The following is a 21,733-nucleotide window of genomic DNA, read 5'->3' on the forward strand; positions in this document are numbered from 1 at the left end:
CTTTTTCCTATGAACATGTTAGGCCATAGATTAAAAAAGGCAAGACACGTAACCTTCAAATTAAGGTCAGAAACAAAAACAAAAATTTACAACAACTCTTTTGGCTGGTCTTGCTAAATAAAAGTCTCCTGGCTGAAATGCTGGATTTTCAAAAATCCTTCCCACAGTGAATGCTTAAGATTTTCTCCCTCCCATAAAAAATTTCTTATGAGTGTGCAACCCTATAACATATTCCTAATTACTCCTGCTAACACCTAATTGTGATTTAGTGGCATCATTATAAGCTTGCAGGGCAAATGGCAATTTCTGTAGGTGGACCCTCTGTTTAAAAGCTTGTGCCCAAAGAGCTTCAAGATAGAGGAAGAGTAAGATGTGGAGATCACCCTCCTCCCCACAAATACATCAGAAATACATCTACATGTGGAACAACTCCTACAGAACACCTATTGAATGCAGGCGGAAGACCTCAGACCTCCCAAAAGGCAAGTGACTCCCCACGTACCTGGGTAGGGCAAAAGAAAAAAACAGACACAAAAGAATAGGAACGGGAACTGCAATAGGGAGGGAGCTGTGAAGGAGGAAAGGTTTCCATACACTAGGAAGCCCCTTTGCAGGCAGAGACTATGGGTGACGGAGGCGGGAAGCTTCGGAGCCATGGAGGAGAGCGCAGCAACAGGGGTGCAGAGGGCAAAGCGGAGAGATTCCCGCACAGAGGATCGGTGCCAACCGGCACTCACCAGCCCGAGAGGCTTCTCTGCTCACCCGCCGGGACAGGTGGGGGCTGGGAGCTGAGGATCGGGCTTCGGAGGTCGGATCCCAGGGAGAGGGCTGGGGTTGGCTGCGTGAACACAGCCTGAAAGGGGCTAGTGCATCACAGCTAGCCGGGAGGGAGTCCGGGAAAAAGTCTGGAGCTGCCGAAGAGGCAAGAGACATTTTCTTGCCTCTGTGTTTCCTGGTGCGCGAGGCGAGGGAATTAAGAGCGCCGCTTAAAGGAGCTCCAGAGACGGGCGCGAGCTGCGGCTATCAGCGCGGACCCCAGAGACGGGCATGAGACGCTAAGGCTGCTGCTGCCGCCACCAAGAAGCCTGTGTGCAAGCACAGGTCACTCTCCACACCTCCCCTCCTGGGATCCTGTGCAGCCTGCCACTGCAGGGTCCCATGATCCAGGGAAAACTTCCCCGAGAGAACACACGGTGTGCCTCAGGCTAGTGCAACGTCACGTTGGCCTCTGCTGCCGCAGGCTCGCCCCGCATCCGTACCCCTCCCTTCCCCAACCCTGAGTGAGCCCGAGCCCCCGAAGCAGCTGCTCCTTTAACCCCATCCTGTCTGAGCGAAGAACAGATACCCTCCGGTGACCACGCAGAGGCAGTGTCAAATCCAAAGCTGAACCCCAGGAGCTGAGCGAACAAAGAAGAGAAAGGGAAATTTCTCCCAGCAGCCTCAGGAGCAGCGGATTAAATCTGCACAATCATCTTGATGTACCCTGCATCTGTGGAATACCTGAATAGACAACAAGTCATCCCAAATTGAGGAGGTGGACTTTGGGAGCAACGATATATATATATCTTTTTCCCTTTTTCTTTCTTTGTCAGTGTGTATGTGTATGCTTCTGAGTGTGATTTTGTCTGTATAGCTTTGCTTTTACCATTTGTCGTAGGGTTCTGTGTGTCCGTTTTTGTTTTTGTTTTAGTATAGTTTTTAGCATTTGGTATCATTCGTGGATTTGTCTTTTGGTTGCTGTCTTCTTGCTTTTACTTTTATTACTTTAAAAAAAATTTTAAAAACTATTTTTTATTTTAATAACTTTATTCCATTTTATTTTATCTCCTTCTTTCTTTCTTTCTTACTTTTTTTTCTCCCTTTTATTCTGAGCCGTGTGTATGACAGGCTCTTGGTGCTCCAGCCAGGGGTCAGGGCTGTGCCTCTAAGATGGGAGAGCCGAGTTCAGGACATTGGTCCACAAAAGACCTCCCAGTTCCATGTAATATGAAATGGTGAAAATCTCCTGGAGATCTCCATCTCAATGCCAAGACCCAGCTCCAGTCAACGACCAGCAAACTCCAGTGCTGGACACCCTATGCCAAACAACTACCAACACAGGAACACAACCCCACCCATTAGTAGAGAGGCTGCCTAACATCATAAGAAGGTCACAGACACCCCAAAACACACAACCAGACATGGACCTGCCCAACAGAAGACAAGATCCAGCCTCATCCACAAGAACACGGGTACTAGTCCCCTCCACCAGGAAGCCTACACAAACTTACCCACTGGGGGCAGACACCAAAAACAATGGAAACTACAAACATGCAGCCTGTGAAAAGGAGACCACAAACACAGTAAGTTAAGAAAAATGAGAAGACAGAGAAACACACAGCAGATGAAGGAGCAATGTAAAAACCCACAGACCTAACAAATGAAGAGGAAATAGGCAGTCTACCTAAAAAATAATTCAGAATAATGATAGTAAAGATGATCCAAAATCTTGGAAATAGAATGGAGAAAATACAAGAAGTGTTTAACAAGGACCTAGAAGAACTAAAGAGCAAACAACCAGTGATGAACAACACAATAAATGAAATTAAAAATTCTCTAGAAGGGATCAATAGCAGAATAACTGAGGCAGAAGAACGGATAAGTGACCTGGAAGATAAAATAGTGGAAATAACTAGTGCAGAGCAGAATAAAGAAAAAACAATGAAAAGAATTGAGGACAGTCTCAGAGATTTCTGGGACAACATTAAACACACAAACATTTGAATTATAGGGGCCCCAGAAGAAGAAGAGTAAAGGAAAGGGACTGAGAAAATATTTGAAGGGATTATAGTTAAAAACTTCCCTAATATGGGAAAGGATATAGTTAATCAAGTCCAAGAAGCACAGAGAGTCTCATACAGGATAAATCCAAGGAGAAACACGCCAAGATACATATTAATCAAGCTATCAAAAAATAAATACAAAGAAAAAATATTAAAAGCAGCAAGGGAAAAACAACAAATAACATATAAGGGAATTCCCATAAGGTTAACAGCTGAACTTTCAGCAGAAACTCTCCAAGACAGAATGGAGTGGCAGGACACATTTCAAGTGATGAAGGGGAGAAAAACACAACCAAGATTACTCTACCCAGCAAGGATCTCATTCAGATTTGATGGAGAAATTAAAAGCTTTACAGACAAGCAAAAGCTAAGAGAGTTCAGCACCACCAGACCAGCTTTACAACAAATGCTAAAGGAACTTCTCTAGGCAGGAAACACAAGAGAAGGAAAAGACCTACAATAACAAACCCAAAACAATTAAGAAAATGGTCATAGGAACATACATATCAATAATTACCTTAAATGTAAAAGCTTAAGTGCTCCAACCAAAAGACATAGACTGGCTGAAAGGATACAAAAACAAGACCCATATATATGCTGTCTACAAGAGACCCACTTCAGACCTAGGGACACATACAGACTGAAAGTGGGGGATGGAAAAAGATATTCCATGCAAATGGAAATCAAAAGAAAGCTGGAGTAGCAATTCTCATATCAGACAAAAAAGACTTTAAAACAAAAATTATTACAAGAGACAATGAAGGACACTACATAATGATCAAGGGATCAATCCAAGAAGAAGAAATCCAAGAAGAAGAAATGTTATAAATTTACAACTTATCACAATTGTAAATATTTATGCACCCAACACAGGAGCACCTCAATACATAAGGCAAATACTAATAGCCATAAAAGGGGAAATCAACAGTACGACAATCATAGTAGGGGACTTTAACACCCCACTCTCACCAATGGACCGATCATCCAACATGAAAATAAATAAGGACACACAAGCTTTAAATGATACATTAAACAAGATAGACTTAATTAATATTTATAGGACTATCCATCCAAAAACAACAGAATACACTTTCTTCTCAAGTGCTTCATGGAACACTCTCCAGGATAGATCATATCTTGGGTCACAAATCAAGCCCTGGTAAATTTAAGAAAATGGAAGTAATATCAAGTCTCTTTTCTGACCACAACACTATGAGAATAGATAACAATTACAGGAAAAGATCTGTAAAAAATACAAACACATGGAGGCTAAACAATACACTACTTAATAACGAAGTGATCACTGAAGAAATCAAAGAGGAAATAAAAAAATACCTAGAAACAAATGACAATGAAAACACGACAATCCAAAACCTATGGGATGCAGCAAAAGCAGTTCTAAGCGGGAAGTTTATAGCAATAGCATCCTACCTTAAGAGATAAGAAACATGTCAAACAAACAACCTAAACTTACACCTAGAACAATTAGAGAAAGAAGAACAAAAAACCCTCAAAGTTAGCAGAAGGAAAGAAATCATAAAGATCAGGTCAGAAATAAATGAAAAAGAAAGGAAGGAAAAAATAGCAAAGATCAATAAAACTAAAAGCTGGCTCTTTAAGAAGATAAACAAAATTGATAAACCAGTAGCCAAACTCATCATGAAAAAAAGAGAGAAGATTCAAATCAAAAGAATTACAAATGAAAAAGAAGTAACAACTGACACTGCAGAAATACAAAGCATCATGAGAGATTACTACAAGCAACTATATGCCAATAAAATCGAAAACCTGGAAGAAATGGGCAAATTGTTAGAAAGGCACAACCTTCTGAGACTGAACCAGGAAGAAATAGAAAATATGAACAGACCACTCACAAGCAGTGAAATTGAAACTGTGATTAAAAATCTTCCAACAAGAAAAAGCTCAGGACCAGATGGCTTCACAGGTGACTTCTATCAAACATTTACAGAAGAGATAACACCTATCCTTCTCAAACTCTTCCAAAATATAGCAGAGGGAGGAATACTCTCAAACATATATTCTATGAGGCCACTATCACCCTGATACCAAAAGCAGACAAAGATGTCACAAAGAAAGAAAACTACAGCCCAATATCACTAATGAACATAGAGGCAAATATCCTCAACAAAATACTGGGAAACAGAATCCAAGAAGGACATTAAAAGGATCATACACTATGATCAAGTGGGATTTATAACAGGAATGCAAGGATTCTTCAATGCGCACAAATCAATCAATGTGAAACACCATATTAACAAATTGAAGGAGAAAAACCATACGATTATCTCAATAGATGCAGAGAAATCTTTTGACAAAATTCAACACCCATTTATGATTAAAACTCTCCAGAAAGTAGGCATAGAGGGAACTTACCTCAACATAATAAAGGCCACATATGACAACCCACAGCCAACATCGTCCTCAATGGTGAAAAACTGAAACCATTTCCACTAAGATCAGAAAAAAGACAAGGTTGCCCACTCTCACCACTCTTATTCAACATAGTTTTGGAAGTTTTGCCACAGCATTCAGAGAAGAAAAAGAAATAAAAGGAATCCAAATCTGAAAAGAAGAAGTAAAACTCTCACTGTTTGCAGATGACATGATACTACACATAAAGAATCCTAAAGATGCTACCAGAAAACTACTAGAGCTAATCAATGAATTTGGTAAAGTAGCAGGATACAAAATTACTGCACAGAAATCTCTTGCATTCCTATACACTAATGATGAAAAATCTGAAAGTGAAATTAAGAAAACACTCCCATTTACCATTGCAACAAAAAGAATGAATTATCTAGTAATAAACCTACCTAAGTAGAAAAAAGACCTGTATGCAGAAAATTATAAGACACTGATGAAAGAAATTAAACATGATAAAAACAGATGGAGAGATATACCATGTTCTTGGATTGGAAGAATCAACATTGTGAACATGGCTCTACTATCTAAAGCAATCTACAAGTTCAATGCAATCCCTATCAAACTACCACTGGCATTGTTCTAGAACTAGAACAAAAAATCTCAGAATTTGTATGGAAACACAAAAGACCGCGAATAGCCAAAGCAATCTTCAGAAAGAAAAATGGAGCTGGAGAAATCAGGCTCCCAAACTTCAGACTATACTACAAAGCTACAGTAATCAAGGCAGTATGATACTGGCACAAAAACAGAAACATAGATCAATGGAACAGGATAGAAATCCCAGAGATAAACCCATGCACATATGGTCACCTTATCTTTGATAAAGGAGGCAAGAATATACAGTGGAGAAAAGACAGCGTCTTCAATAAATGGTGCTGGGAAAACTAGACAGGTACATGTAAAAGAATGAAATTAGAACACTCCCTAACACCATACACAACAATAAACTCAAAATGAATTAAAGTACTAAATGCAAGGTCAGACACTATTAAACTCTTAGAGGAAAACATAGGCAGAACACTCCATGACATAAATCACAGCAAGATCCTTTTTGACCTACCTCCTAGAGAAATGGAAATAAAAACAAAAATAAACAAATGGGGCCTAATGAAACTTAACAGCTTTTGCTCTGCAAAGGAAATCATAAACAAGATGAAAAGACAACCCTCATAATGGGAGAAAATATTTGCAAATGAAGCAACTGAGAAAGGATTTATCTTCAAAATTTACAAGCAGTTCATGCAGCTCAATATCAAAAAGAAAAAAAAAACAACCCAATCCAAAAATGGGCAGAAGACCTAAATAGGCATTTCTCCAGAGAAGATATACAGATTGCCAACAAACACATGAAAGGATGTTCAACATCACTAATCTTTAGAGAAATGCAAATCAAAACTACGAGATATCACCTCACACTGGTTAGAATGGTCATCATCAAAAAAATCTACAAACAATAAATGCTGGAGAGGGTGTGGAGAAAAGGGAACCCTCTTGCACTGTTGGTGGGAATGTAAATTGATACAGCCACTATGGAGAACAGTATGGAGGTTCCTTAAAATTTTTTAAATAGAACTACCATACGACCCAGCAATCCCACTACTGGACATATACTCTAAGAAAACCATAATTCAGAAAGAGTCATGTACCACAATGTTCTTTGCAGCTCTATTTACAATAGCCAAGACATGGAAGCAACCTAAGTGTCCATCAACAGATGAATGGATAAAGAAGATGTAGCACATATATACAATGGAATATTATTCAGCCATAGAAAGAAACGAAATTGAGTTATTTGTAGTGAGATGGATGGACCTAGAGTCTATCATACAGAGTGAAGTAAGTCAGAAAGAGAAAAACAAATACCGTATGCTAACACATATCTATGGAATCTTAGAAAAAAAATGTTCATGAAGAATCTAGGGGCAAGATGGGAATAAAGACACAGACCTACTAGAGAATGGACTTGAAGATATGGAGAGGGGGATGGGTAAGCTGGGACAAAGTGAGAGAGTGGCATGGACATATATACACTACCAAATGTAAAATAGATAGCTAGTGGGAAGCAGCCGCATAGCACAGGGAGATCAGCTCGGTGCTTTGTGACCACCTAGAGGGGTGGTATAGGGAGGGTGGGAGAGAGGGAGACGCAAGAGGGAAGAGATATGGGGATATATGTGTATGTATAAATGATTCACTTTGTTATAAAGCAGAAAGTAACACACCATTGTAAAACAATTATACTCTAGAAAAGATTTTAAAATAAATAAACACAAACAAACAAACAAAAATGCTTGTGCCCAGTTATGTTACTCTGTTCATTCTCCAGCACAGGAGGTGAGCATGTAGAATTGCTCACGTGTGTATTTTTGGTTCTTTTTGTTTTCTACTTAGCATTCAGTCTGTTATCTGGAGTGAGAAATGTGGTACCACATTATTATGCATTTTGAAAATAATTCTTCCTATATTTCTGCAGTTTCATTTCCCTTCAGAGAAAAGTGTCACATCATCACTGGGTATGAAGATCTCTCATACCATTAACTTGAACGAGTTTATCCCATGACATTGCAGCTTATTTGCACTTCACACCAGTTCTTTTCAATCATTTTCCTATGTTCTTTTCTTCACTGACGAGTATCTAGGTACAGACATAGTACTTAGCATATATGATTTACAATTTAATAAATGATGAAACACTCTTCTTTGGACTTAACAAAAAACTCCAATTACACATTTCCATCTTGCCTGTCTTAAAAATTAAATTTTCATCTGCTGTGATCTAGTAGATACAATATAGAACTGAGTACTGGAAAAAGTGGAATATAATGCCAGTTTTATACAAGAATAAATATACATGACTTCTTACTATGTCACTTGAAAGAGAAAGGATATTTGGGATTATCTGCAGGCATTTTAATAACCTTGAGAAAAAAGTCTAATAAGGCAGGATCAAAGTATTTGATATGGTATAATCAGAGGTCACCAGAAAATTTATTCTGTCATTAGGCATATTATTACATTAATGATTATTTAATACACATAGTGATTACTTTGATCTCATAATGACCTTAATCTCTTCTTTGGTCAAGACAGAATTTTTAAAAATTCCAGATTGATAAAATTTGTTATTCCTATCTCATCCTACATTATGAAAATGGGGACTATACCAACTTAGATCTAATTTCTTTGTTCCTCAAATATTTGGTCAGCATAACTAGGTGCCAAGCACAGTGCTGTTTGCCAAAGAGAGAGTGGTGAATCCAACAGGTATGGCCCCTACCTGCAGGAAGCTTTCATGGAGAACAGCTTTTTTAATTTTTGGACCCTTAATTTTTCAATAATCCACTCATTTATAATATGTTATTACACATTATACATATTATATATTACACATATTATATATTATACAGTTTAAACTCCTAACACTTGTCAAATCTAGAAAATGTCTTCACATGCTTAAACATAAACTCAAATCTTTTCAGTTTCCCTTCCTCCTATTGGTCTACTTATTCTCTAATGTGCTTTACGTTTGTATCCAATACTCCCCTGACGTTTTAGAAACTTTCAGATTTTATCATTTCTATTATTCTATATAGCTTTGATCCTTAAGGTAACAATCTACTCACCTTCAATCCTCCTAGTATATTATTCAGGATAAATGAGATCTTTATTTATAACTGTAGTTTGCACATATATGATTTCACACTCCAAACTTCGCACCCTTCACAACTTAAATAATGTGAGCTAAATTTAAAGTATTATACTATGGCTCTTTTAGAATTCAATTAGTGCCTTGCTTCTTCCTCCTCACACACTTATAATCCTCCAGATTAAACACAACATCATCAAACTTGAGAACCAAGAAAATAAAAGTAAAATAGAGATTATTGAGTCTAATTCCATCACCTCACTAAGAAAATTGGAAATCTGGATCTGAAGATATTCAGTGATACACTTACAACACACCAAAGGATGTGTGTGTGTGTGTGTGTACACATACCTATATCTGTTCTTAGACCTCAAGACCTACAGCCTTATGACTTCTTGCTTTCTCCTACTCTAGGATACCCCTCTTCAGTTCATTTCTTTTCCTCTTCAGTGCAGCCCCATGAATTAACACTTTGGCAACCTTGCAAATTTCCTCAGGTACTGTGGCTTTTTACCAAAGAAGGCCAGCAAAACCTCAGTCCAGATTCATTCCAGCCATCTCTCTGTCCTCCTGGAATATCCAGCAGATAACTGGGGCTGGAGAAAACTTCACAAAAGCATAGATGGAGGCCACTGAAATGTTACTGTCATCTGGCAATCTTTCCAGATCTCCTTGGTCACCCCTCTCCTATTCATTTCTTCTACCCGATCACCCCCTCGTTCACTCTCACAAATCATTTCCCTTCCTATTTCCTAGGGAAAATGGAGGCATTGGGAAAAAGCTCCCTCAACTTTCTGCATCTGTATTCAACTCTACCTCCTGCTTTGTGTCTTAATGGCAAAAGTAATTCTTCAAATACCCTCTTGAAATTTTCCTGTCAGTTCTAATCTTTCCCATTTATAATTTTTCCTTAAATTATATTTTAGCTGTAAGAAACAAGACTTTTTTCCTCCTCTTTATAGCCAAGCATCTTTTTAAAATTCTCTGCAGTTAGCTTGAAATCATTGCCGTATCTAGTTATTCTTTCTACAGTCACCAGTAAGCTTCTTGTTGTAAGATCTACTGACCATGTTTAGTTGACTTGTTTTCTCTTGGCTTCAGGTATTGCTGACTGATGTTAAAAAACACAGAAAGGAAGGAACAAAGAGAGAGAGAGGAAGGCAGGGAGAGAAGGGGAGGGGGAAGGGGGGAGGAAGGAATTCATTCCACCTCTTTCCCACTTCACTGGCTTCAGTTTCCACCTATATGCAGATGACACATATGTATTGAGCGCCAGTTATTTGGTTGATTGATTCATTCACTTATGTGTTTATTTATGCAGTGCACATTTACCAAGTGCCAGGCACTGGAAAGATACCATTGAATAATGAGTAATTATCTTGGTCCTCAGAGTTCCCCTCTAGTGAGGGAGATGGTGTGGGGGAATACGTGAAATCACTGAGGAAGGGGATCAGGGAAGACTTATTACAGGTAGATAGTTTGTTCATTTATTATCTTATTCAATAAACATATAGAGAGAGTGATAGCGGGTGCCAAGATACCATGCCAGGTGCTAAGGATATAACTGCTGGCAAGAAGACACATTCTTTGCTCTCACAGTGCTTATAGTGTAGCACTGGATGCAGAGAAGTAAGCAGACAATTACAATTCCACATGGTAAGACATAACTGAGTGAGTATGTGTTGCTTTCTGTATAAGCTTAGACCCTAAAGATAAATAGGATTTAACAAGTAAGAGGGAAGAAAGTGTTTGAATGCACTCAAAATAGAAACCAAACTCCATACCGCAGTCTACAAAGTCTCATGTGATGTGGACTCAAGCTCTTCTCATATACTTGCTCCTGCACTATATTCCTGGCCCACGGGCTTCACTTCTGCTCTCTGAACATGCTAAGTGTCTTTCTGTTGGGGCCTTTGTAGTTGCTGTTCCCTCTGCCAGCTCCTCCCTCTGTTCTTTATATGGTGTACTAGTTATTAAACTGTTGTGACTCAGCTCTGAATCCGTTCTTCCCCATTCCGCCCTGCGATGCTGGGGCTAGGGAATCTGCACATCACAGCTGTGCAGAATCTCCTTTGCCAGCTGAGCCCCTCTTAGGGTCTGCCACAAAGGGACCCTCGAGGGAGACTGAGGTCAGAGGAGAGCAGATGGGACTTCTTCTTCCTGTTTTCTTATTTTCCCTGTCAGCAACGCCATTTCTTCTAGTGCAGAAACTGCTCACAACTTTCTATTTTGGCACTCCCAGACCAGGCTCTGCAAGGCCCCTCCTCTCATTTTTTTCCTAGATTCTGATAATCTGGACCTATTCTCCTTGTTTCCAGGGATTAGGGGTGGTAGCTGCTTCCTACCGTTATTTTTTTCTGGGTTACTTCAGGATTTCCTTTCTGTTTATTCAGCCTTCCAACACTTGTATTGTAATAGCTGGTTTTCCTGACTGCACCTGATTGATACGGTACTTGGCACCAGGATTGGATCCCAGGTATTAGGGATTCTGAGATTGATTTGGTTATGCCTTTGGCCTTAAAGGCAGTGCTGGGTTCCCTGCCCACAGGAAATGGAACACTAGTAATTTCTCATTTGCAACGGTACCATGATCATTTAAATTATCACCTGTGTTTGATTGTGATGAACTGACTATTAAAGGATTTCTATTCCTTAGAGGACCAAGTGGGGCTGACTTTGGCCATGGGATAGTAAAAGGAGTATGATGTGAACTGGCTGTCTCTGAATGCAATGGGAACTTACAGAAAGAAAATTATAAGCTGAGTCTTTAAAGTTGCAGCTCAAGTCATAGTCAAAAAACCGAAAAACTTCTAAGGAAGCCCCCAAATTAATCTCTCTGAAGATCAGAACCAAATTGAGCAGCAGATATATAACAGGTAATTTCTTGCAAAGGGATACCTATTCACGAGAAGACCTACAACCAGAGTCAGATCTCAACATACTGCAGGCAGTTACATGCAAATATGACTCAATTAGAGACAGCTTATAGTTTTAAAATAATAGCAAGATTTTTCTAACTTATATTGAATAAATCTGTGGAAAATGTGTGGAAATCAATTCTAAGGATGTGAAACCCAGGAAGATAAAATAGTACTTTGGTTTCAGCTGGATTTATTGATGTGGTGTTCCTACCAGAGATTCTGAATTTAATGTGCTAGCTCTTTTAGTTATTTCCCTTGACAGTTTCTTTTGATTGGCTGCATTCAATAGTGGCCTATCATCATTGAGATTGAGATGCCAGATCTTCCCTTGCATACTATACAGAAAGGAATCAAAAAGCTTAAGGAAATGGAGAAGAACATTAGGATGGATTTACCAATGGTAAATTTACCATTTATCATGACATGCCCACCACCCTCCTCTAACTACATTTACCAACAGTTCAGAGTATTCTCCCTTCATAAAGACCCTGGGAAAGCCATTGTTTAGAGGGACACCAGCATCCTTTAAATGCCCTCTGGTAGTTGCCCTCTGTGTAGGCTGTGGACGATGGTGCCACTGGTCCCGGGGACCACCTTTTGAGTACCAACATTCTCGAACTTTCTGGACAAGATGGCAGAGTAGAAGAACCTTGAGCTCACCTCCTCTCATGAGCACACCAAAATCACAACTAACTCTGAACAACCATAGATAAAAGACTGGAACCTATAAAAAAAGACATTCTGCATCCAAAGACATAAAGAAGAAACCACAGTGAGATGGTAGGAGGGGAGGATTCATGATATAATCAAATTCCATACCCCTCAGGTAGGCAACCAACAAACTGGAGAACAATTATATTGCAGAAGTTCTCCCACAGGAGTGAGAGTTCTGAGGCCCATATCAGGCTCCCCAGCCTGGAGATCTGGAATATAGAGGATTGAACCCCCAGAGCATTTGGCTTTGAAGGCCAGCAGTTCTTGATTGCAGGAACTCCACAGGACTGGGGGAAACAGAGACTCTACTCTTGGAGGACTGCAAAAGCAGTGACTTCATAGGACCCTGGGTCAGACCTACTTGCTGATCTTGAAGGGTCTCCTGGATGGAGGGAGATGGAGGGAGGGTGGGCAGTTGTGGTTCACTCTGAGGACAGGGACACTGGTGGTGCATGTACCAGGGAGTATTCATCAGCATGAGCTCTCCTGGAGGCCGACATTTTGGCACCAAGACCTGACCTCACCCAGTAGCCTGCAGGATCCAGTGCTGGGATGCCTTAGGCCAAACAACCAACAGGGTGGGAACACAGCTCTGCCCATCAGCAAACACACTGCCTAAAGACTTCCTGAGCCCACAGCTGCCTCTAGACATACTCCTTGACACTCCTGACCACCAGAGGGACAAGACCCAACTCCACCCACCAGTGGACAAGTGTTACCAAGTCTAAGTTCATACCGCTAGTCGCACAACAGGCCAGTAATTGAGAGACAAATTGTTGGGGTAAGGAGTAATGACTTTATTTGGAAAGCCAGAAAACTGAGAAGATGGAGGGCTTGTGCCCCAAAGAACCATCTTGCCTGAGGTAGAATTCAGGCTTCTTTTACACTAAAAGGGGAGGGAGTAAAGTCAAACACTTCCTGGTTCCCATCAGCCTCCAGAGGAGATGTGTTAATTTCTTCCTCCCTGCAGTCATTCACTGGTGGACCTGGTCAGGATGTTTCCTGTGAGCTAAACAAAGGTATTTTAGCTTAATGTTCATTACCTGGGAGGCAAGGTTCTGAGAATTGGGTCATTATGTATAATTTAAGCTTTTGGGCAACAGCCCTTTAGTGATTAACTTGCAATAGAATACAAAAGGTTCTTCCCTATTACATAGGCACTGGCCCCTCCCACTAGGAAGCCTGCACAAGCCTCTAGACCAGCCTCATCCACGAGGGGGGAGGGCAGTTTTCTTGCCAGAAGCAAGCAAGCCTGCAGAACCGAGTCCACAAACACAGGTCAGAACCTACCCTGGTACCAGCTGGTCTCTGGCCCTTAGGTCATGAAAGGAGACTGTACTGCTGAGACATATAGGACATCCCCTACAGAGGGCCATTTCTCCAAGGTTGAGAAACAAAACATATATAAAAATACAAAAAAATTTAGACAAAATGAGACAACAAAGGAATATGTTCCAGATGAAGGACTAAGATAAAACCCCAGAAGAATAACTAAGCAACATGAAGATAGGCAATCTACCTGAGAAAGAGTTCAGAGTAATGACTGTAAAGATGATCTAAGAACTTGGGAAATGAATGGATGCACAGAGCAAGAAGTTATAAGAAGTTTTAAACAAAGAGTTAGAAATATAAAGAACAACCAAACAGTTGAAGAACACAGTAACTGAAATGAGAACCAACACTCTATACCAATTTGTAAGGACTATCACAAGTGATCTGCTTTCATCCAGCAGGAACAATGGTACATCTTTATGTAAACTCTTCCACTACCAGCCATCATCTACTCAGCAGAGATAAAGATCATCTCAGCATCCAGTAGATCATCACACTGATCTACTACCGTGATGACATCATAATTGGATCTGATGATCAGAAAATTGTAAGAAATTTAGATGTCTTAATTAGATAAATCTGTCAGACCAGTGGTTGGCAAACCCACTGGACAAATACAGCCTACCCCCCTGATTTTGTGAAGTTCTGCTGAAACCCAGCCATGCTCAATTCTCTATTATCTATTGTATTATCTATTGCTGTTGTCTTGCTCCAACAACAGAATTAAGTAGTAGAGACTGTATAGCCTGCAAAACCTAAAACATTCACTGTCTTGCCCTTTACAGAGAAAAGTTTGCATAACCCTGTCCTACCGTAAAGGCAGGCAAGTGATAGGAGTTGAGAATAGAGAGGAAAGCTACAGTCACTTATTAAAGTGCCTAGTTGTTAAGCTAAAAGAGAAGAGAACTTCATCCTCAAAACCATGAGGAATTAATTAAGAATTCTGACGAAGGGAGTGTTGTTTTCAGATTTACTTTTTATGAAAATATTTTTTCATGTAATTTCTCAACTGTACAATGCCTACACAACTCAAACATTCCTAAAGGAAAAACAGGATTGTACCTTGCTGATTGAATGGAGAAATAAACAAATAAATGAGTTCTGAAGAGTGAAGGCAGCTTGTAGCAGCCTATTTCACAGATGTTCCAGTTTCTCAAATCATATAGTCAAAAAAATTTACTAAACTCCTATGTCATAGCTTGCATTATCTTAGAGACCTGGGATAAAAGCAAGTAAAATATGTTCTGAATCCATGAGTTCACAGCTTAAAAGGCAGGCAGAAAATTAGACAATCATATAATCAAAACACCATGTATTAAATGAAATAGGATTATATTTCAAAGTTTTAATAGTGATTGTCTCTGGGTGAGTAGTCCTTTTTTTCTGTTTAATTTTTTCATTAATTCTAAGACACATTTTTTTCCCCAAATTTTAATATATCTGAAGTTAGATGCTTCTTACAATTAATAGTGTCTTAGATTCAATGAAATAGATGAAATACTGTCATGGTAGTGTTTCTCCTTTGCTCCGAGAGCAGGCTGTTGGGTGGGGTTATGCATCCAGCATGAGACAGTTTCTGGGAAACCAGATGTAGAGTTTGTTCAAGATAAATCCAGATACAGAATACATTTTTTATGGGATAGAGAATAAGATTTCACTATAGAATTCAACATTTTTGTATGGTGATGTGCTGTTGAATTATTTTGTTCACCATGAATGAGCCAATGCATCACCAGAACTGAGTCATCTTCCCTGCTGGGGCACCCTTTCCTCCCAGTACTGGGGGAGAGGTACCCCTAGGGATAGATCTTTTCCCACTAACAATGGAGCTCTTGTTGTTGGCACCAAATGCTGCAGCAGTTTTAATATCTTAGTTAAAAAGTGGTAGTTGTTTTTTCCCTTTTAATACAAGAAAAAACTCCCGTTAGAACCAGTGTGAGTCATACATCATAAACATTCAGTGCTCAAATTCCTATGGGTTTTGAATGCCAAACAATGCTGTTAGGCTTACATTTTTAAAAACTACATTGTAGAATGCTAGAAAACGTATGTTAACCTTTCTAGTATTAAGTAATGCTATAATATTTTTAAAAATACAGACTATAAAGTAAACCATTCATAAATTCCAATATGATGCCAGTTATGTTAAAATCTTGACTACATCATTTAATTCTTGTGCATAATCCTTTTTCATTGTCTTAACCCAATAAGCAAAAAAAAAAAAAAAAAGATTTAGGAAAAATATGTTCAGAAACACATGCATACACCCAAATTCACATGCATTTACATAACCACTGGCTTAACAGATCTGGCTTCATTAAAAACACTGAGATTTCCAGTAAACCAAAATTTTCTACAAAACTTGTGAAGGTGCGTGAGACTCAGGAAATGCTAATGTGTATCTCAAACACCCATAAAGCCAAAGCCAGAAAACCAGCAATTTTGCATCTAAATTCCCTGGCAAACCATAATCTCTAGAATAATGAACTTTCAATTCAATTATAAGTAACAGGTTGCAGACCATTCATTCCAAAAGAAAATTACACTAACGCTTGGCAATTTGACAGTAAAAATTGGAAAGCGTATTTATGGTAATCATCTTCAGTTGACATATGAAAAATTTTGAGAGAAATTCTTTTTGCCTTCAAATATTAAAGCAAATAAATCTTTTAAGTAGAGTCCATTTTAAAAAATAAAATTAATAAAATAAAGTCAAAGGGAGGAAGCATTTTACAGACTTTAAATGCTTGCTAAATCACACGTCAGTGATGGGTTCAGCATATGTCTGTGTACTTTGGGAAGTGGTTTCTGTGTTGCCCGGAGCTCTGCATTACTCAATTTACACCAGAGAATCCTCTCAGAGAACTTTACTAAACTGGGTATATTGGAAACACAAAGCTTATGTACGTTCTCCATTGTTTCTATCAACTAAAAACCACACTGCCAGAAATGTGCTAACTTCTTTAAGCGGAGTTGGGACAAGCAATTGTTAGCACACTCCAGCCCTCTTGGTGAGCACAGTAAGCAAAACTCTTTGATCACACTGCCCCGCTCTGGTCAAAAGAGAAAATTGTGTTGGCCATTGAAAGTCTTCATCGCATCACATAAAATACATTTCATTAAAAGATGATGTTTCCCCAAAGTGCAAAGCATCTAAACAGTATATAATTTAAAAGTTCAAGAAAATGTATCTTTTACCACTTTGATAAACAATTTAGGAGGAAAATGCTAGTTTTCATACTATTATTTCCATAGAAACATCTGTTACAATTCTTGCAAGAAAAGAACAAAATATTATATTGATTATGTATTGCCACTTGCTATATACAAATGTGAATTTAAAAAGACTGGCTTATTAAACTATTTGTATTAATTCAGATGGGAAAATTCAGCATATGCTGTTAATGGCAACTACTTCACTATAATTTTTATAATTTTTTGTTTAAAATTAAAAAAGGATATTATTAAAGTTACTGAAGCTTACATGGCCAAAAAAGTCATAGTGATATTGAAAAGCAATTCTAAGACATTTATAAATTCCTAGCCATAGTAACTGTTTACTTCAAAGTCATTTGTCTGAACACAGTGGTTGATATTAATAACACAACAGTAATGATGGAAGTTAACATTTATTGACTGTTTATTGTGCCAGATACTGGTCTCAGCTCTTTGTAGGTAATAACTCATTCATATTCATAACAGAATTATGAATTAGGCTGTATCATAATCCCCATTTTACAGATAAGCAAACAGAGGATCAGAGAGAGCTAGTATATAGCTTATTAAAGGTTACACAGCTTAGGGCTTCCCTGGTGGCGCAGTGGTTGAGAGTCCGCCTGCCGATGCAGGGGACATGGGTTCGTGCCCCGGTCCGGGAAGATCCCACATGCCGCGGAGCGGCTGGGCCCGTGAGCCATGGCCACTGAGCCTGCGCGTCCGGAGCCTGTGCTCCGCAACGGGAGAGGCCACAGCAGTGAGAGGCCCGCGTACCGGAAAAAAAAAAAAAAAGGTTACACAGCTTAAGTGGTGGTTCTAGGATTCAAAGCCAGGCAGTCTGACACCAGCATCCTATCTCTTCCATTATGCTACATATAGAGAAAATAAAGAACGATTTACCTTCTGGTACTCCATGTATCTAGCTATTACAGTCTGAAAAAAGTGTGATCCTTTGTCTATACTTCTGTTTATTATCAAAATCAAATCAATAAATTGTATATTAATTAGATATGTATCACTCTACTATAAGTAATAATAAAAATCAATACAAGCAAATACTATAAAAAGTACACACTATGCATTCAATTTTTTTTTCTGTGTATGCTAATTAAAGAAATTCTAGAAGTTTGAAATAACTAGCAACTGTTTTCAGGTTTTTGGTAAATGTCAATTTTTGCTTTTAACGTCGATTACTTAGTTCCCATATTTTTGAGTTACCTGAATCTCTGTCCACAGCTTCAACTCTTGTGACAAACTCCCCTGGATTTTGATTTTCTTTAACTGAAGCTTCATATAGGTGCTGTTTAAATACTGGGGCCTCATCGTTTACATCAAGAACAGTAATTGTCAAAGTCTGGGATGAAGAAAGTGTTGGTGTGCCACCATCCAGTGCCAGAAGGGTCAGAATGTACTGACTTTTTAACTCATAATCCAAAGGCGAAGTAGTAGTTAGTAAACCTGTTTTGAAAGAAGAGAAAAGCAATAGGTAATATTCTTTGGAGAAGTCATGCTTACTATACTTTTTTCTAACTCATCTAAGTTGCTAAAAATTCAGAAGCTTTCTCTGTTAAAGAATAAATATTATTAAACCAACTTTAAATTTATATATTATCTGGAATAAAAGAGAACATTTTTAATTCGAAAAGTCATTCTAATTTAAATTATAAGGATGAATGAGAATTCAGAAATAATCCATAACATACCATTATCTACTAAGATGATTACATCAAGAATATTTATCTACCCAATATCTACCTTCATTTTTTTTTAATATTTATTTATTTGGTTGCACCAGGTCTTAGTTGCTGCACATGGGCTCCTTAGCTGCGGCACGCGAACTCAGTTTCAGCATGCATGTGGAATCTAGCTCCCTGACCAGGGATCAAACCTGGTTTCATTGGGAGCACGGAGTCTTAACCACTGTACCACCAGGGAAGTCCCTCTACCTTCATTTTTAAAAATATCTAGGTTCTAACAGTATCCCTCTTCGTGTCAAAGGACACTTCATGTGTAAAAGTGACCAAGTTACAAAAAGTATGGCTACATCCTTTAAGAGATTTAGTTTTTGTGAAAGAGTTATAGTCTCTTTATACTAATCTAATTTAACTGTCTTTTTTTATTAACAAAAAATAGTAAAGACTATAACTCGGACAATAAACTTCACGAATACAATGTCTCCATCCAACTGCCATTTAAGCACGTAACTCATATAAGCAACTTGCACACATATATTTGTTACATAACTCCAATTGTCACATTTTTTCTTTTAGGATTGCTGTTTGCTCCTCTAACACGTGCTCCTCCTATAAGAACTTTTCTTCAAATAATTAAAGAGGCTTACTGATTCAGATTTTATATATAAAATGGTTTCTCCATAATTGCTTATCATTTTACACTTCATAGCCAAAAGCCATTGAAAATATCACTTTGTCTTCTTGATAAAAAATATGAGCTTTGTGAGAGGAAAATAGCCTATTTCATATGAGTGCCTTCAGCAATTAGCATTTTATGTCTTTGAAAAAAATATCTCAACTGAAACAGCCACCGCAATAGTTTAAGATTCAGGATATCTATATTACTGAGACACAATTCTAATTTTATCCACCCTCTTTAACAATCTGAAATAGACCTTCTTTAGCCATTTTGGAAAGCATTTTAAATATCGTTTAAATAGATCCTTGGAGACCCCAGCTCTAACAGAAATCAGCAACTGGGTCTGGACTATCTCTCTGTCAGTTGGGCTTTTAGGTGGTGTTCATGCAGGTCTCAGAACGGAACCATATGCACAGGATTTAATAAATATTTTGATGAAATTTTCCAACAGTATATAGCCAGACTATAATCATGACTTCCAAATTCTACACATTCAGTCCCATTCCAAATAATGCTCTTACTAACAGTTGGGCCAAATGGTATACATCTGAGATTTTTTTCTAAGGCTCATGCAGAAATGATTTTATTTTTTAGAGAATGAGATGGTAGTCCATCACTTCAATATCTTCTGAAAATCAGGTTGAGGGAATTTCATTTCCAATATAACAAGAATGACACTTTGAATGTATAATTGTCCATCAAACTACATCAAAAATTTTAGAAGATGTTATCTGACAATATGGTAACAGCAAGACAAGGGAAGTGACAGTGAGTGCCATTTCCAAAGAGTACTTGACAGTGAACAAATGCTTCTGCCAAAAATAAAATGTTTCAGTTGTGAAAAGTAAGGGTCTTAATGTCAATATCAATACAACCATTTAAAAATACATGATTTCCAACTATTTACAAGTGTATGTTTGTATGAGCTTAGAGATAAGTTTCCATACTAAAGTCTTTGAACAATGTTGACTCATGTTCTACCTTGATTCACTCTTGGTACCATCTCCTACCCTATGAAAACACACAATGGGGGTAAAGAAGTTGGCTACTGTATATTCATCCCAGGAAATGTGAGCTAGCTACAAAGCAGGTCAATGTTAACAAACAGGCCAATTACTCTTTGTTCTCTGAATATGACCTCTGTGCCTATCATCTATATAAGTTAAACAGTAAATCAAGTCAAATTTCCTTAAAGCATATGCATCTCGAGAACTATGATTTTATAACAGAGGAAAATGAAAAAGATAAATGTAAGCAAGTGATCACAGGCTTTAACTGACAGTGACAAGGACAGTACCTGATGACTCATCTAGCATAAAGGCCATATCTTCATTTCCTGAGAGGATGCTGAATGTTACTCTTCCATTCCTTCCTGCGTCTGGATCTTGAGCAGTTATGTGGTGCACCAAGGAGCCCACCGCGGCATCCTCTTTGACAAGGGCGATGGGGAAAGATGTAAAAGTGGGGCTGTGGTCATTTATATCCAAAATCACTACCTTCGCCATCAGCGATCTCAGTCGCCGGTCTGTCACATTCACAGCCTGATCGGATGCAGTTACTGTCAGGACAACAGTCGGAACTCTCTCTCTGTCAAGGGGGGAAGCGGTGACCAAAGTGCCAAATGAGGGGTGGATGAGAAATGGATTCACTCCAGGGTGGTGGGCTTCAATGAAGTATTGTACTCTACTGTTCAAAAAACTGCCGTCGCCATCTTTGGCATTAAAAACGTGCACCAGAGTCCCGACAGGGGCATTCTCTTCCACGCTGATCACAATGAACTCCTCCCGGAAAGATGGGGAATGGTCATTCTGATCTTCCACAGCAACACTAAGGAAGACTGTGCTATTCACGGGAGGGTTTCTGCTGTGGTCTTTAGTTACCACCCTGAAAAGATAATGGGACGTCATTTCATAATCCAGTTCCTTAAAGAGGAACAAGTCTCCTGTCGAGCTGTCGACTTCAAAGTGACCATCCTTGTCATCTGCAGCGATATTAAAATGTAACTTTCCACTATGATGTTGTTGAAGGTGATCAGGTGACTTTATCAAGCTCATTATTTTTGCAGGCTTCGAGTTTTCTGGTATAACTAAGTGTTTAATATTCTGAGAAATGAGAGCTCTCCCTTTGGATAGTGGTATCACCTGAAATAAGAATAAAAAGGAGTTGTTAATTTGGGGTTTTTAAAAAGACTTCACAGGTGCTGCTATTCTTTTGGAAGCTAATTCCTTCCAGTTGTGCAATATGCATATGTTAATTGGTGAGAA

The 21,733-nt window shown here is 38.7% G+C and overlaps 1 protein-coding gene across 1 annotated transcript in view; it reads right to left on the bottom strand.

Moving 5' to 3' along the window:
- DCHS2 (dachsous cadherin-related 2) overlaps positions 1–21,733 on the bottom strand; it is a 149,990-nt gene that overhangs the window by 78,473 nt on the left and 49,784 nt on the right. The window contains exons 9-10 of the mRNA XM_049709419.1: positions 20,767–21,610; positions 18,315–18,554 (exon numbers count right to left, since the gene is read on the bottom strand). Of these exons, the coding sequence (XP_049565376.1) occupies positions 18,315–18,554; positions 20,767–21,610 (1,084 nt within the window). The remainder of the gene's footprint in view (positions 1–18,314; positions 18,555–20,766; positions 21,611–21,733) is intronic.

Source organism: Orcinus orca, chromosome 4, assembly GCF_937001465.1.
Source record: "Orcinus orca chromosome 4, mOrcOrc1.1, whole genome shotgun sequence".
Lineage (NCBI taxonomy): Eukaryota > Metazoa > Chordata > Mammalia > Artiodactyla > Delphinidae > Orcinus > Orcinus orca.